This window comes from Ambystoma mexicanum, chromosome 3p, assembly GCF_040938575.1.
Source record: "Ambystoma mexicanum isolate Mex_15411 chromosome 3p, UKY_AmexF1_1, whole genome shotgun sequence".
In the NCBI taxonomy this organism is placed as follows: domain Eukaryota; kingdom Metazoa; phylum Chordata; class Amphibia; order Caudata; family Ambystomatidae; genus Ambystoma; species Ambystoma mexicanum.
This window is the reverse complement of record NC_090925.1, coordinates 586,966,798-586,982,279: the sequence shown is the minus strand read 5'-3', so window position 1 is coordinate 586,982,279 and position 15,482 is coordinate 586,966,798. Positions and strand designations below refer to the sequence as shown.

General features: G+C 49.7%; 1 protein-coding gene across 3 annotated transcripts in view; it reads right to left on the bottom strand.

Moving 5' to 3' along the window:
• Positions 1 to 15,482, bottom strand: part of HNF4A (hepatocyte nuclear factor 4 alpha) — an 801,419-nt gene that overhangs the window by 56,982 nt on the left and 728,955 nt on the right. For all 3 annotated transcript variants that reach the window (XM_069651329.1, XM_069651330.1, XM_069651328.1), the window contains one exon: positions 2,032 to 2,187. In XM_069651329.1, coding sequence (XP_069507430.1) covers positions 2,032 to 2,187 — 156 coding nt within the window. The remainder of the gene's footprint in view (positions 1 to 2,031; positions 2,188 to 15,482) is intronic.

The window sequence follows — 15,482 nt, the reverse complement described above, 5'->3', positions numbered from 1 at the left end:
GGCAGGCCGCCCGAGGACAATGGTGGGCAAGTCAATATCCCAGTATGGGCCAATTCGGATCGAAGGCAAAGCTCGTTTGCGACTCCAGAATACCACACTTCGGCTATTTTGAAAGGCTAAGGGCATGCCAAGGCCTTCACAGTAGAAAACAGATCCAGGGATAAGGACTTGATGTGGTGAAGATGGCAGTGCAATCCCCCGAGGATTCCTTCAGCTGGGAGCACTCAGAATAGAAAGAAAAGGCAGACTAGACCAGGCCTTCACAGTGGTGACAGACAATGATCTTCCTCTGTTCACACTCACAGGGGAAGAGCTCACATGAATTACACCCCTCATCCAGAGTCCCAAGATCAATAAAAGAGATTGCTCCTCAAAAGAAGATTGTGTTGTAACCATCCTCGAATGCTTACTAAGCATTCTAAGACATTGAATTGTTTGGAGTGTCAGCCTGGCTTTTCCTGAATAGCTGAGTATGCTGTAATGATAACAATGTGTTATTTATATAGCACTTTCACCATAGTGCAGCGCTGTGCATTGAACATTTTCAAATGCAGTTATAATTACACATCCAAAGTTGGTGCACATTTAACGACCCCAGATGGATGAAAGGCTGAGTTTGAAACGTAGATCTCAGAAACAAGCACCCAACCCTTTGACCTATCTTGCCAGCTCTATCGGTTACCTGAGCACACTTGTACATATACTTTATATCCAGCATTATATTGATTTTAGGCTGTTTCTTTTCTTTTGAGTCAAACCACTGAGCTTTCTACCAAAATCTTCAACTGTCTCTCTGCTATTAGATACTGGATGGTCTCAAACTCTCTTATGTTGAACTCCTCAAAAACAGAGGTGCTTTTCTTTCCTGCCAAATCCTCTCGCTCTTCTTCTTCTCCCCAGCCTATCCAGTTCCCATCTGACACTCTTCCCAACTCTTCTTCAGCTAGAAACCTTGGCGTCACCTACGACTGGTCACACACATTTTCTACCTTCATCTCAAAAATTGCAAAGGCGGTTTGTCTCAACCGCCTAAATATCATGAAAATCAGGGATCTCCTTCCCTTCAAAACCACTAAACATCAACTAACTATGCCTGTGTTCTCTAAAATGGGTTACTGTGCCAGTTACTGGAGCGTCTCCATGCTGATGCTCGCACTGTTTCCTAGCCGAGATTAGCATGGTGATAGGGCCCTGCAAGTCTTCCGGAGGGCATAGAGGTCGTTGCTTGTGACACAGCTGCTTCTAACTAGTTATGGGGAGTGAGGATCGGTTTCTGAAATGGCCAGGTAGAGTTTTGCCAGGCCAAAAGCGTTTCAGATGTTTTGCACGTCTGATCTTCAGGTCAGCGTCTTTTTCCATATCCAAAGCTTTCGCCCACAGGTCTACCAGTGACTAAAGCAAACTCTGCACAGCTTTGGGCAGTTGGGATGAGGGTAAGAGTCTGAAGCCCCACTGAAAGGGATGCATTCACCTGAATATTTTGTTGACACCCCAGAGGCCGCAACACTCAAACTTCACTGCTTCTTCCTGAGTAAACTCTCCTGGTGTAAATCCCAAAAACTGGAATCCAGGCACCCTTCACCAACTGTTCTTTTCCTTGAATGGCCACTGCAGCCTGGGAACCGTAAAGCGTGTCAGAGACATGATCACATGCCACAACACTGGCATCACATAATCTCCACTCAGGACCAATGCTTGTCTGCCAGACTTGGCTGAGGATTTTGCAAGGGTGGTCAACGGTAGGTTGTTTGCATGACATTGAGAAGCTGTTGAAACCCTCAAAGCCAGCCATAAGTACGTATTGCCTAGGGCAAACACGGATAAGTGTGACCATAACAGACTTAGGGCCAGCAAGGAGAATATGCAGTATATGCATCCCTGGGTCTTTGAATTGGGGTTCTTCAGAGGTCAATTCTGTAAACCAGCCATGGAAAAAGTGAAGAACAGAGGGACAGCATGCCACAGTGACACTTTGGAATCTTTGGTTCAGAGTTAGCAGAGTTATTTTTGAGATAATTGAAAATCACCAACCTGGTCGTCCAGCGGCAGCTCACAGAAAGCTGGAATATATTTCGCCCACTCCACCAGCACCAGCAGCTGCTGTTTCATAGACTCGCACACATCAGTGATGTTTGCAATCTTCTTTGCTCGCACATCTCCATTTATCACAGACAATGGGGACGTGATCTGCAAGGGTAAGTAGAGAAACACATGTCAATTACTGAATTGATGAACTCATTCTCTTGCACTAAAATACACACTCCAATTGCAGATGGGATCTAAAGTGTGTACCCGATAGTGGGATATCCCTTGTTTAAGGGGTGCCTCATCAACGTAGTAGGAGGGTATGAGTCCAAAAAAGGTCAAAGAGTAGTGCACAATCATGAGGCGAAGCAGGGCACTTTTCGTGCTTTGCTTCCCCAGTGTTTGCCTGTGGAAAGGAAGTCACATCACAAATGCTCAGTTCATTATTTTCAAATGAAAGCTATACAATCGATGATCACACATGAAACAGTCTCCAGATATCATGAACCGACTCTATTTAGCTAAAGCGAGGTACCTGATGGTTTGCTCTTTTCTCCAACAATCAAAGAGCGTGCCAATTTAGATATCGAAATAATTACAATCTTTGTTGACATGAACATATTTTATCAATCCACAAATTGACCCCCCATGGACTTCATAACACCTGAAGCTGAGCGTGACTCCTTATCATCATAGGAGTCTGGCAAAGGGTGCCATCACTCATGGAAACCTTGTATTTATCCCTGCTTCCTAGCTAACTCTGACCTATTGAAAAACCATACACATCTGACCATCACGGGTAATGGTGTACTTCATGGGTTGTCTTGCAGAAAGGGCAGCACATTGGAGGGCTAGTTCTCGGCACTCTTTACACTGGGGCAATCCAACAGATTACAGAAGTGGTCTAGGCTCACCATCAACACCAGATTAACAATTTCGCCGGAAGCAGATTTTAAATATGGCTGTGCCGACAGAAAGAATCTGCGCGACCCACTGCGTCCACATCAGTGGGAGCACGGCTAAATCCACCTTTCACTGGATCAGGTGAACATTGTATACAATCCAGAAGCCACAGAATGATTCCCTGTGGAGAGATTACTCAGACAACACACCAGAGGCCCTCACTATCAGGTAGACGGGAACGGTAAATCCATGCAGTGCTTGGAATACCGCCTATTTTTACCATCTGTCTAGTCATGAGTACATGAGTTATTACCATATGAGCTATTCCTGGAATAGTGCAGAGTTAAGTGCGTTTGACTAATAGAAACTGACAAATCGCCTTTCGACAACTCCTTTCTGATGACTTGCAATGTCGGCAATAGGCAGCCTGGTTGTCCCCGGGTTTAAGGCGAACATATTAAAATGGGAAAAACATTCAATAAAAGAGGAGGAAGTCTAAAAACAAGGGACATTATAAGGGATAGCCAGGGGCAACAGGGAAGAGGTTTAAGGCGAACATATTAAAATGGGAAAAACATTCAATAAAAGAGGAGGAAGTCTAAAAACAAGGGACATTATAAGGGATAGCCAGAGGCAACAGGGAAGAGGTTGTGGGGATACAATACCGCAGTTACACCAAAAATCCAAGTCATCTGAAAAGCGGGGTCCATCAAAATGGGGCATTTTCAGAGAGTTGGTAAGAAAGTCGATATTTTGGCATAGAACCGGATACTGCATGTAGTGAATACCACATGATAATAAATTGGAAATGTGCATTGCATTTATTCCGTGTTTTACTTCCATCAAAAAGTAAGAGGTATATTTTTTCAACCAACCCTTCCACAGTGCATTGAAGGATGTGTCCACAAACAAAATGGTGAGATTGTAGAAATCTCAGTTGCCCATGCGCTAAACCCACCACCTTTCTGTGGGATGTAAAGAAAGGTGATTACGCCCCTTTGGTGAATTTCCGTTCCATGTACATTTGTGGTATGAACCACTGCTTTCCAAGGTGCATTTCTACCCCCCAAACAGGGATTGAAAACACATTTCTAAATTCAAATGCAGAATTTAGGAAATGCTGCATGTGGTATTTTCAAAGTGCTGCATGCCTGTTATGGGCTCACTGTCACAGTCGTGGTAGTTTAATAAAGAGGTAGTGAGCCTCAGATCCCCAGAGAGGCATTATTTTTTGCAGTCCCCTTTACCAAACACATAATGATTGATCTGAGAGAAGTGGTATTTTCTTTACTGGTAATCACGGCCTCCTTTATTTCTCTCCACTCCTCTGTGCAAAGGTTGGAGGGATGTCTTTCAACACTTCATGAAGAGTGACAAGTTGTGAACCATGCACATCGCTATCGATCACCCCGTCATGAGATTTAGACCTGTGCACCTAGGGGTGGACTGGGAACCAAAAGAGGCCCTGGAAAACATTTTCAGAGTGTCCCCATATTACACATTTTGAGCAAGCCCAGCGCCTTTTCCATTGAACATTTGGACATCAAGGCCGGTGATGCATAAGCCTGCCAGGAAATCCCCAGAGTTCCGACTGCAGACCAGTCCACCCCGGTGTGCACCTGGATGCTATTAAGACAAGACAATCTCTGACCAAATGATTCTTCTGCTCCGCAGTGACCCCAGGAAGGAAACATCTAAGCTCGACCCGGTTAATCTTTTATTGGAAGGCAGTGCATGCAGTGGCTGGGCGTGGTATGTGCTTCAATTGTTTCAGACACTCTTCAAACAGGCATGTACTCGATTCCTTTCATTTAGTAAACCTGGGCATGTGCTAATGAAAAAGCCCTCCTGTCAGATAACTTAATCATGTGTGCTTCCAGATCATACTCAGCATAAACTTATTTTGTGACATGGGGCCTCAGTTACAAAATAATTAGCGTGGTGCAAAGTGACTTTCCGTGCGCGGTAAAAATACACTTTGCGCTGTGCTAATGAACAATTCCCGATTCACAGATCAGACTTTGCGCTAGGCCATACTAAATTGCATTTTGCTAAATAGGGGGCAGAACATACAAAATCCCCATTCAAGGCTGAAAATGAGAAAGAACATGGTTGCGGGGAGGCAGGCACCATGCAAACAACAAACACACCCTACCAGGCGCTGAGGAAACCCTATTCACAGAAGAGATCGGGCAATTGTCTGGAGTCCAAAGAAGAAGGCACATTTTGCGAAGCGCAATGAAAGCTCATGTATCAAAGCGCAATCTGCAATGAACATAGGACTCCCACAATGCCGGACTCTGCATTACTAGCACTGATCATACTACATGGAAGAAGGAGGAGGAGGAGGATGAGGAGGAGTGGCCAAATCTTCCATTCATAAGCCACATTATTTGGGATGCCAGATGAGGAGGAGTATGGAAGATACCGATTCCCCCCCCCATGTCAACCTAGAGCTGGCCAGGGAGTGGGAGAATGACCTGGCCTCACCCACCATGTGATTGCAGGCAGAGATACCCCTTTGCAAAAGTACTATCAGCCTTACGCTTCCTGGCAACTGGATCATTCCAGCACACCACAGGTATTGTCAAGGGCATATCACAGATCACACATTCCAGGTGCCTCCCCAAGGTATTGCGCTGAATCCTAGCACTTGTGCATAGGCACATATACATGCCACACACACTGCAGGCAAGTCAGAGAGTGTGCCACAAATTCTACACAGTTGCATACTTTACACAGGTCCTGCGAGCCATTGACTGCACACATGTAGCGCTGCAGCCCCCTGGAAAAACTGAGCACATCTATCACAACAGGAAACATTGGCATTCCTGCAATGCGCATATGATCTGTGATGTCAAAGGACACATTATGCATGCCAATGCCAATTACCCGGGATGCACCCATGACAGCTACATCCATCTTCCGCCATTCCCCCATATACCAGGCCCTTCCATCGGGAACCTTTGCAAACACCTGGCTCGAGGGGGAGTATCAATTATCACGCACACACAAGAAGTCATATGGCACACATGAACACAAGTAATGACAATCAGGGAAAACAATAACCCAATTTGCAGGGGACAGTGCCTACCCACTGTCAGCATTACTGTTGACACCCATCAGGACTCCAGCCACCACAGGTGAGGAACGCTACAACACAGTCCACATAGCCACTAGGGACATAGTGGAGGTCACATTCAGTGTGCTCCAGTCACGCTTCCGCTTCCTGACCACTAAGGTGGCATATTGTTATATGCACCCCCTCTAGTATACAAGAACATTGTAGCATGTTGTGTCCTGCACAATATTGCCACACGTTGTGGCATAGCAGTAGAGCTGCCGGAAGGACACTGTCCTCATCTACAGGCACCATCCATTCGTTTAGTAGGCCAAAGGGCATAAGGACAGGACACACACAATCAGGTTGTACAAACATACTTCACCTGAACTGCAAACCCTGTGGAGCACACACAGTGAATCCACATTCCTGATGCCCTTCAATGATGCAATCAGGCTAATCCAGCTTCCATAATGCAACACCTTGAGAATGTGTCTGTGATGGGCAAACTGTGTGTGTTCCATAACACGAAAAATGCAACACTACCCCATCCACATCCATCACATCCAGTGCACAAACCACCAGCACAGTCATAGCAAGTGGAAATAAAAGTATCCTTGTCACAAGCACAAAATCATAAACAGGTTGAAGCCATCCCCAGGCACAATGTCACCATACCATGTGCTTCCCTGGCATTCCCCAAGTGCAAGAAAGGGCACACCGATTGCCAGCTTTGGGATGTTTCCCTCCACACCATTGCTGCCTGACCTGTCCACCTCAACACACCACTGCCATGTACATGCTCCTGCAATGGGGATAATCAACAGGTGCCCAGGCCCCTCCACATGCCGGTCTATGACACTCTCAAAATGTCCCTGTCTAAACATGAAGTTGCTATCCAGGAATACTAGTAATCAAACTAGAAAACCACAAGCTACACAAACACAAATAAAAAGGTATGCTAACACACCCCTCTCACTCAACAATACTTAACCATATGAATGGAAACACATCAGCAACATGACACATGAGAAGGACATAACAGCATCTGACACCTGCACCTCACCAGCAATGCACCGCAAACTACACACATCACCCACACCCATACATGTCAACTGGATCATCCACCTATGTGGAATGAGACAGTCAGGTGTTTTGCATACCCATGCAACATGGACAGGGCTAGACTGGGAACCAAAAGAGGCCATGGGAAGGATACCCAAAGTGATCCCATATCACACTTCAACTACAAGGTCAACCCGATTCCCATGAGAAAATGTGGAAACACCACACAAACGAGACCCAGGGTGCAGAGGCCCACTGTGAAATTACCACAGTACCCAATAGGCCAGTCCACCCCAGATCATGTAGTGGATAGTGGACATGACACTTGGTAGGAGATGGCCTGCAAGGCTGACATGAGAGGAGCGCAAATGGAATGCCACACACGAAATTAAGGGGCTGCATTAGTCCTCACCAAAAGCACATGCACAGGAACATCCCGAGGAGACGGTCTCCATGCAGCAAGTTGTGGATATGCAATCAGAAATCAGGGAGATATGCACACATCTTCAGTGACAGTGACCATTACCAAACATTACCAAATCACATCATCCATGCAAACCATGCATGTTCCACTTCATGCCACAATTGAGGTGCATATTTCAGCAGCCATGAACAAGCTTGACAGTGCACAATCTTACCTACTGGTACAGCTGTGGTGATGTGAATCCCTCATCACCTCAACCTTACACTGGGCCTCTACATTTGTGCTAGGAGGGCCGGGGTCCAGCAGAGGGACTGGGGTCCTGGGAACCTGGGTGGAAATAGGGTGCCTAGGGGGCCATATCAGGGAGTGTGGGCACTGGATGAGGCAAGATACCTAAAATGACATTGAACCTTTGTTTGGACCAGATAAAGGAGTCAGTCATACACACTGCACAGATACACATGAATGTGGAATGGAATGTGCATATGTATGTGGGATGCTGTAACAGTCCACAAAACCACATCAGTTGACTCCACAGAGCATGGATGCATGTTTAGTCTTCCAGCTTGAAAAGCCCTCCAGACGGTAATGGCCCTGACATGAGGGAAAAATAATAATGACACAGTCCACCCTGGATGAGGACAAACAAATACCATAGTCCACCTTGGACGGGGATAAAAATACATATCCAATCCACCTTTGACGGGGGTAAAAAACCAACAAAGTCCACTTTAGACGGGGGTCAAAAACAAATACAGTCCACCTTGGAAGGGGGCAACAATCCAAATGGAAAACCCTAAAACAGTCGACATTGGGTGAGTGAGGGAGGTGGGGGAAATGGTAGAAAAAATAAGTAAAACACCATGTCCCCTCCATGGGTTAATGGACACCAAAGCACATTAAGAAGAGGACAGGCGTGTGTGTGTGTACATGGCCAAAGGAAACACCTGCGTGGTCCAACTGGGACCACCAACCTGTGGTGGATCCTCGGTTGGTGCACTCTGACCACGCAGTGCAAAAGCCTGTTCCTCATTGGCTACGGCCACTTGTGAGATCAATGCATGCATGACGGTCCCAGTCACTACTAGGTCCTGGTGATGCACATCGCGAGTGGCCACAGAGACATTGGGCCTCATTACCAGCCTGGCGGCCGTGATTTGAACGGTGTCGGTACGGCCGCCACATTACGAGTTTGCTCGCGGGTGGCAGTATGCACGTCTGGTCTGGCCAGACATGTATATCGGCACCCACGAGCAGAACAGGATGCTAACAATGGACCCGTCATTAACGAGTCCGTTGTTGGCATCCTCCCCATTCCCATTGAGCCCAACGGGGGCTCAAATGGGAATGGGGACGTACCGGGTCCGGGTCCCGACTATGGGAATTACCGGGCCTGCAAAAGTTGGAATGGCTCGGTAATTCCCCTTTTTCGGGACCCGGACACGAGTTTGGTGGTAGCCATGCCAGTAATGACGGCATGGCTACCTCCAAACTCGTAATAAAGCCCATTGTGTATGCTCACCCTTGACATCTCCAACTGCATGTTGAGCGATTGCCTCAAGGGAGCCATCTCTTGGCGCCGGATGTCCCTTGTGGCAAAGATTTCATCATGCAGAGACTGTCTCAAGGTATCCGCGTCTTGACTGCGGGATTGTCTTAAAGCCAACATCTCTGCCTGCAGGCAATTACTCTGGACTTCTGCGTTTTGATGTTGGGATTTCCATAAAGCCAAAATCGCAGCATGCAGGCATTTACTGTGGGATTTTGCGTCTTAATGCTGAGATCTCCTTCAGGCCAACATCTCTGCTGGCAGGCATTTTTTTTTTTTAATAATTCTGTTTATTACGTTTTAGTAACACAACAACAAAACAGACATGAATCAAAGGCATACATCAGATCATGGTAGTAAGGCAGTTTTAAAAAAAAAAGCAAAAGGAACCCAGTCGGGCCGGGAGCCATCAGGCATTTGTGGGATAAGGCAGGTAACCTTATAACAGTACATTTCTATTTTCAACGGCACATTTCAGTTAGCGTCCAGCCATTTACTCCATATTTTCCCGAATTTGCGGGGGCAACCCCGTGCATTATAAATCCGGCGCTCCGAGGCCGCGCATCTGTCCAGCTCATTGCTCCAGCGGTTCACAGATAGAGGGTCGGCAGAGCCCCAGCTAGTCGCAATCAATCTTTTGCCTGCCCCAAATGCCAGAAATATTTTTTCATATTTCGAGAGATCCACTTCACCTCGGATTCCCAACAGTATCATTTTGGGATCCCTGGGGATTGGTGTCGCCAGGGTGGCTGCGATCTTGTTGATACAGTTCTCCCAGAAGACCTGTAAGACTCGGCAGTCCCATAACATATGGTAAAAAGTGGCGGGTTCTGTTTTGCACCTGAGGCATGTCCCGTCTTCCAGTCCCCCCCATCTGGCCATGGCAGTGCGTGAATAGTATGTGCGGTGGAGGATCCTCAGTTGTATAAGCCTGAGTTTGGAGTCTATACCTATTTCTCTAGGGGACATCAATGCCTCTACCCAGTCCTCTGGTTCCATTTGACCTATGTCCTTTTCCCATTTTTCTTTGAGCTCATCTAGCTGCGTCGCCCCAAAGGAGTTAAGGGCTTGATAGAGCGTGGAAGTGACCTTGGAGTCAATGTATTGCGGAAGGATGTTGGTCTCAATGGGAGTACAGGGGGGTATGGTTGTCGTATCAGGGAATTGGGTGCGGATGGCGTGGGCCAGTTGCGCATGTCGAAACCGGTCCATGGGTGCGAGGTCGAATCGCTCTTGCATGGCCTCAAAGTCAAGGAGGTGGCCTTCTTGTATCACATGCGCTAGTGTGTGTATCCCTTTCACGCACCAGTGACCGAAGGGGCCCATCTTTACTATTTCCGGGAGGAGTGCGTTGTGCCATAGGGGTTGAGATAGTGTTGGTTTACCTTTCCAGCCTATTAGTTTGTGCACGTCCCGCCAGGCCCGGCAAATGTGGCGTGTCATTTTGGGTAACAACGGGGGTTGGTCGTGGGTGGCGTGCAGGGTCTGTAGTGGGGTTAGTGGGGTCATGCTCTCTATTTCAAGGCGGATGTGGGGGAGTGTGGGATCTGCGTGTATCCAGTCGTTTACCACCCCAATCTGGGCTGCAAGGTAATAGGTGCGTATGCATGGTAAACCGATGCCTCCCTCCCACACTGATCGCTGTACCGTTTCAAGGGCGATCCTGGGTTGTTTCCCTCCCCACAGCAGTGTGCGAACGAAGGCGTCTGTCTATGAGTGCGAAGGTGTCTCGGGGCATGACAAGGGGGGCGTTTTGAAGTACATACAACAGTCTGGGGAGGGTCAACATTTTGAATAGCGCCGCTCTGCCCATTAGTGATAGTGGGAGTGATTGCCAGTGGGAGGTGTCCCTATTGAACCGGTCGATTATTGGTTGTAAGTTGAGTTGCAGGAACCCACCCAGTGTCGGGTCGAGTCTTATGCCCAGGTATTTGAGTTCTCTAATGGAGACATGATATGGGCAGGTTTCAGGGATCGCACACTCGTCTCCCTGGATCGGGAAGTAAATGGTTTTGGTTTCGTTTACCTTAAGGCCTGCAAAGCGCTGGTATTCCCTAAGGATGCGGGAGACAATCGGGCAGGAAGTGCGTGGGTTACTGAGGTATATGAGGAGGTCGTCCGCGTAGAGGGATAGTCGGTCCTCTCCCCCCCCGGGCAGGCAAACCCTGACCAATTAGTGTTAGCCCTAAGCTCAATTGCGAGAGGTTCTATGGCCAAGAGAAAAAGCAGCGGGGAGAGGGGGCACCCCTGTCTCGTACCACGACCCAAGGGAAATGATCGAGAAGACCTGCCGTTCACCCTTACCGTGGCCTCCGGGTGTGCATACAGGAGTTTAACCCACGATATAAATGTTTGCCCCAGGTTCATCCGAGCCATGATTGCCCACAAAGCCTCCCATTCTACAGAGTCAAATGCTTTTTCAAAGTCCACTGCCAGGAGGGCCAGTGGGGCTGGTATTTCCTTGGCTCTGCTTAGCGCCAGCTGAACTCTACGCAGGTTCATGCGGGTGGATTTGTTGGGCATGAATCCGCATTGGTCGGGGTGGACCAGGGTCTCTATAACTTGCAGCAGTCTGTTGGCTAGTGGTCTTGCGAGGACCTTGGCTTTGCCGTTGATCAAGAATATTGGGCGATAGGAGGCATATTCCTCCGGGGGTTTCCCGGGTTTATGTATGACGATTATGCATGCCTTCCTGAGGTCCGGGGGGAGTGCCCCCAGCTCTTTGCTGCGTAGAAACATACGGTGCATGTGGTAGGGCAGTGAGCCGCCGAGGCATTTCCATGTTTCTGTAGGGAACCCATTAGGACCTGGGGTCTTCCCAGGTTGGTGCTGTGCGAGCGCCTCTTGCACCTCGGTGACAGTGATTTCGGCGTTCAGAAGGTCTGTTTGGCGCTGAGAGAGCTTCGGGATCTCGATCTGGTCAAGGTAGCATGCGGGTTCGGAAGGCAGGCTCTCGGCCGGTGGAGTATAGTTTCTCATAGTAGGCGGCGAATGCCGCAACAATGTCCGAGTCGTCTGTGAGGAGCGTTCCGTCTGGAGATTCAATTGCCCGCACATGTCCCTTGGTCTGTTCGCGCCGTTCCAACCAGGCCAGTGTCTTATTCGCCTTGTCGCCTCGTTCATAGATTTGGCTCCGGACTAACTGATGGGCTATTCGTGCATTGTCTAGAGCCAGGTTGCTAAGGGCCTCTTGTGTTGTAATCAGATCCTCCTTCGCTTCTTGGGTGCAGTGTTCTAGGGTTCGCCGTTCGCGCTCCAGGACATGCACTTCTGCCTCTTTGATCTTTTGGACTTGTCGTCTTTGGTAGGCTGAAACTTCCGAGATAACTTCCCCGCGGAGGACAGTCTTATACGCCTCCCAGAGCGAGATTGGGCAATCCACTGATCCTTCGTTGTTTTCAAAATATTCTGTTGTCTTCTTTTCCAGTTCCTCTGCAATTTCGGGGAGGCGTAGGTGATACGTGTTCAGGCGCCAATTACGATCCGGACCACGGCCGGAGTTCTTCATGGACAATAGGAGCAGAGAGTGGTCAGAAATAACTCTTGCGAGGAATTCCGCGTCAAGGAGCCTGTGATTTATATTGCGGGGGATGAAGGCATAATCGATTCTGGAGAATGACTTGTGGACGACTGAGAAGAAGGAGAACCCAGCCTCGTTGTTGTGGAGCGAGCGCCATGCGTCCGTCATACCCAGAGCTTCGGCGAACATGGCGAGTGGTGTGGGCTCAGGGCCGGTACCTGACCTCCTGTGAGATCTATCGACTGCAGTGTTCATCACTTCATTAAAGTCCCCGCCAATCACCCATACATCGGCCTCATCTTCTAGTAACCGGCTCTGTAGCTCGGAGAGTAGTTCTTTCGTCTGTGAGGGGGGGGCGTAAATTGCAGCGAGGCCCCATTTCTCGCCCCAGATGTCAGCCAGTATCATAACATAGCAGCCCCGGGGGTCGGTCTTGACCTTCCTGACCTGCAGGGGGACTTGCTTGTGAACCAGGATCATCGTGCCCCTAGCTCCCGTTGTGAATCCAGCCTGGTAGGCGTGCGAGTAGTTGGACCTTTTGAAGAAGTTTGTGCTCGTGCCTAGCAAATGCGTTTCGTTTAAAAGGGCAATGTCAGGCGAGTAACGGTTAAGGTACTGGAGCACCAGTCTTCGCTTTATGCTGGAGCCGAGGCCGTTGACGTTCCAGGAGAGCACGGTCACCTTGTTGGAGTACATTCTATCTGCGTGGGGCGCTTATCTGGACATCGAGGATCAATGGTAGTCATGTACACTCGAGAGGTGTGCAGCGCTGTACTTTCGGGGGAGATGTCCGGGGGTCGTCTCGGGTTGGTATATCTGCTGCCTGGATGATGATTATGTCTGTGGTCTTGCCCATAGACAGTACTTGATTCCCTTGCCAGTTCTTCTATGTGTCTTGCCTTCTTGTTTCTTGATTCGGTTTCTTTACAGTCCTTGAACTCCCCCCCACCCTGTACTTCCCCCCCAACTGGGAGCACCTGTCGCCCAAACATTGAACCTATAACTTTATAAACTTCTTCGGGATAACCCGGCTGTGATAACGCGTGCGTAGCCTTAGGGGGCGGCGGCCGCTAGGTGAGCATTTCCATTCTACCAATCTGCAGTTTGGGCCCCTCAGTACCGGGTATTCACCCTTTTTCCGTAGGGGTCCTTGACGCGTCGTCGTCCGCATCGGACGGGGGGCGAGGGGGCGAGGGTCTCCCAGGTCGGGGTCGCTGCGCGGGTGGGCCCGATAGCCCATGTCTCCCGCTGGAGTCCGTGAGGACATGAGTTTCAAGCCAGTCCCATGCATCTTTGGGGTTGTAAAACAAGTGAGTAGCCCCCTCATACTGGACTTATAGCAATGCCGGGAAGAAGAGGGCATATTTGATGGATAGTGACTGGAGCTTCCTCTTAACGGAGTCAAAGGACTGGCGGGCTTTTTGGACTTCTTTCGTGTAGTCGGGATAGAAACCGACCTTGTAGCCGTTGTATGTGATCGGGCCCATGGCCCTTGCCATTTGTAGGATCGCATCTCGGTCGCGATAATTCAGTAGGCGTGCAATCATTGTTCTGGGCGGGGCACCCGGTATAGGTCGGCCGGTGGGGACTCTGTGTGCCCTTTCCACCGAAAATAATTTGGATAGCTTCTTCGGGGCAAAGATATGAGTGAGCCAATCTTCTAGGAAGAGTTCTGCGCTGGGGCCTTCCTCTTTCTCTGGTATACCGAGGATCCTGAGATTATTGCGTCGCGCCCTCCCCTCACTGTCTTCGGCGCGGTTTTCCAGTTGGGTCACTTTTTGGGCAATCGCGGTGAGCTGCTGTTCCATGCGATGGACCGCATCTTCAGTGTTAGACACCCTCTGTTCCTCTTCCCCCACCCTGGTCGACAAGTTGCAGAGGTCCTGGCGTATAAGGGACACCTCATAGGATAGGCCACCCATTTTAAGTTCCAAGGACGTCCTCCAGTCCCCAATCGCTTTCATAAGGTCTGACAAAGAGATAGGAGGGTCTCTGAGTTCTCCAGGGTTACTCTCTTCTTCTGGGGGTTGAGGCTCGCGCTGGGGAGGGGCCCCCACGGTGTAGAGATCCATCTTGCTCTGTAGCGTTTGCCTCTTGGTTTTCTCCTTTCCCATGCTTTGGTCGGGCTCTGTGTAGCAGGGATCTGGATGCTCCCCCTCGGGGCAGACGAATGTGTATAGGCTGCGCAGGGTGCACACTGCGAGCCGCTGCCAAAGTTACGTTTGGGATGGCCGCAGTGTCGTCGCTCAGCCTCGCTTAGTGGCATGGTGTGTAGAGTGGCCCCCGTGGTATCTGGGCTCTAGGCCAAAGTGCGTAGGGATCTCGTGGGGAGGACTGTGCCCCTGTTCTACCGTTGTTGTGGGCTGGCCAGCGCCTGTCTCCGCTACATAGGGTGGCCCCCTGCGAGTACTGCGTTTCGGGCGATGATTTAAGCCGCTCGGGGTGGTCCCAAGAGAGGGGCAGGGCAGTTCCACCGTTTACGCCAAGTCTTGGGGTCCACCGTGGACCGGGGGGGGGCTCACTTGGTTGTGAGAAGAGGATCTTTTCATCCCCACACTCCCAGTGTCGTTTAGCTGCATTTGTGGCTCGTGGGTCTATGGCGCAGCTGTGCTCTGTGGCCTCTGCAGCAGGCTAGTTGCAAAAAGGGGTCGTGGGGGGGAAACAAAGCAAAACATCTACCCCCCACACCCGTGTACCTAGCCGTGGGTGCCTCTAGTTGCAGCGTGTCTTCCCTCAGCGGGGGAGCGCAGCTCTCGGCTCTTGCTGCCGCTCGACCCTGGGTATTGTAGTCTTGCTGATGAGGGGGGCAGGGGGTAGGAGGGAGGAGGCCCCGCTGGGAAGGCTGGCGGTGCAAAGTCTCTCTGGATGCATTGCTCTCGTGGATCGGGAGGTGTGTGAGCAGCTGTTGTCCCAAGGGTGGAGCAGGTGGGGGGGG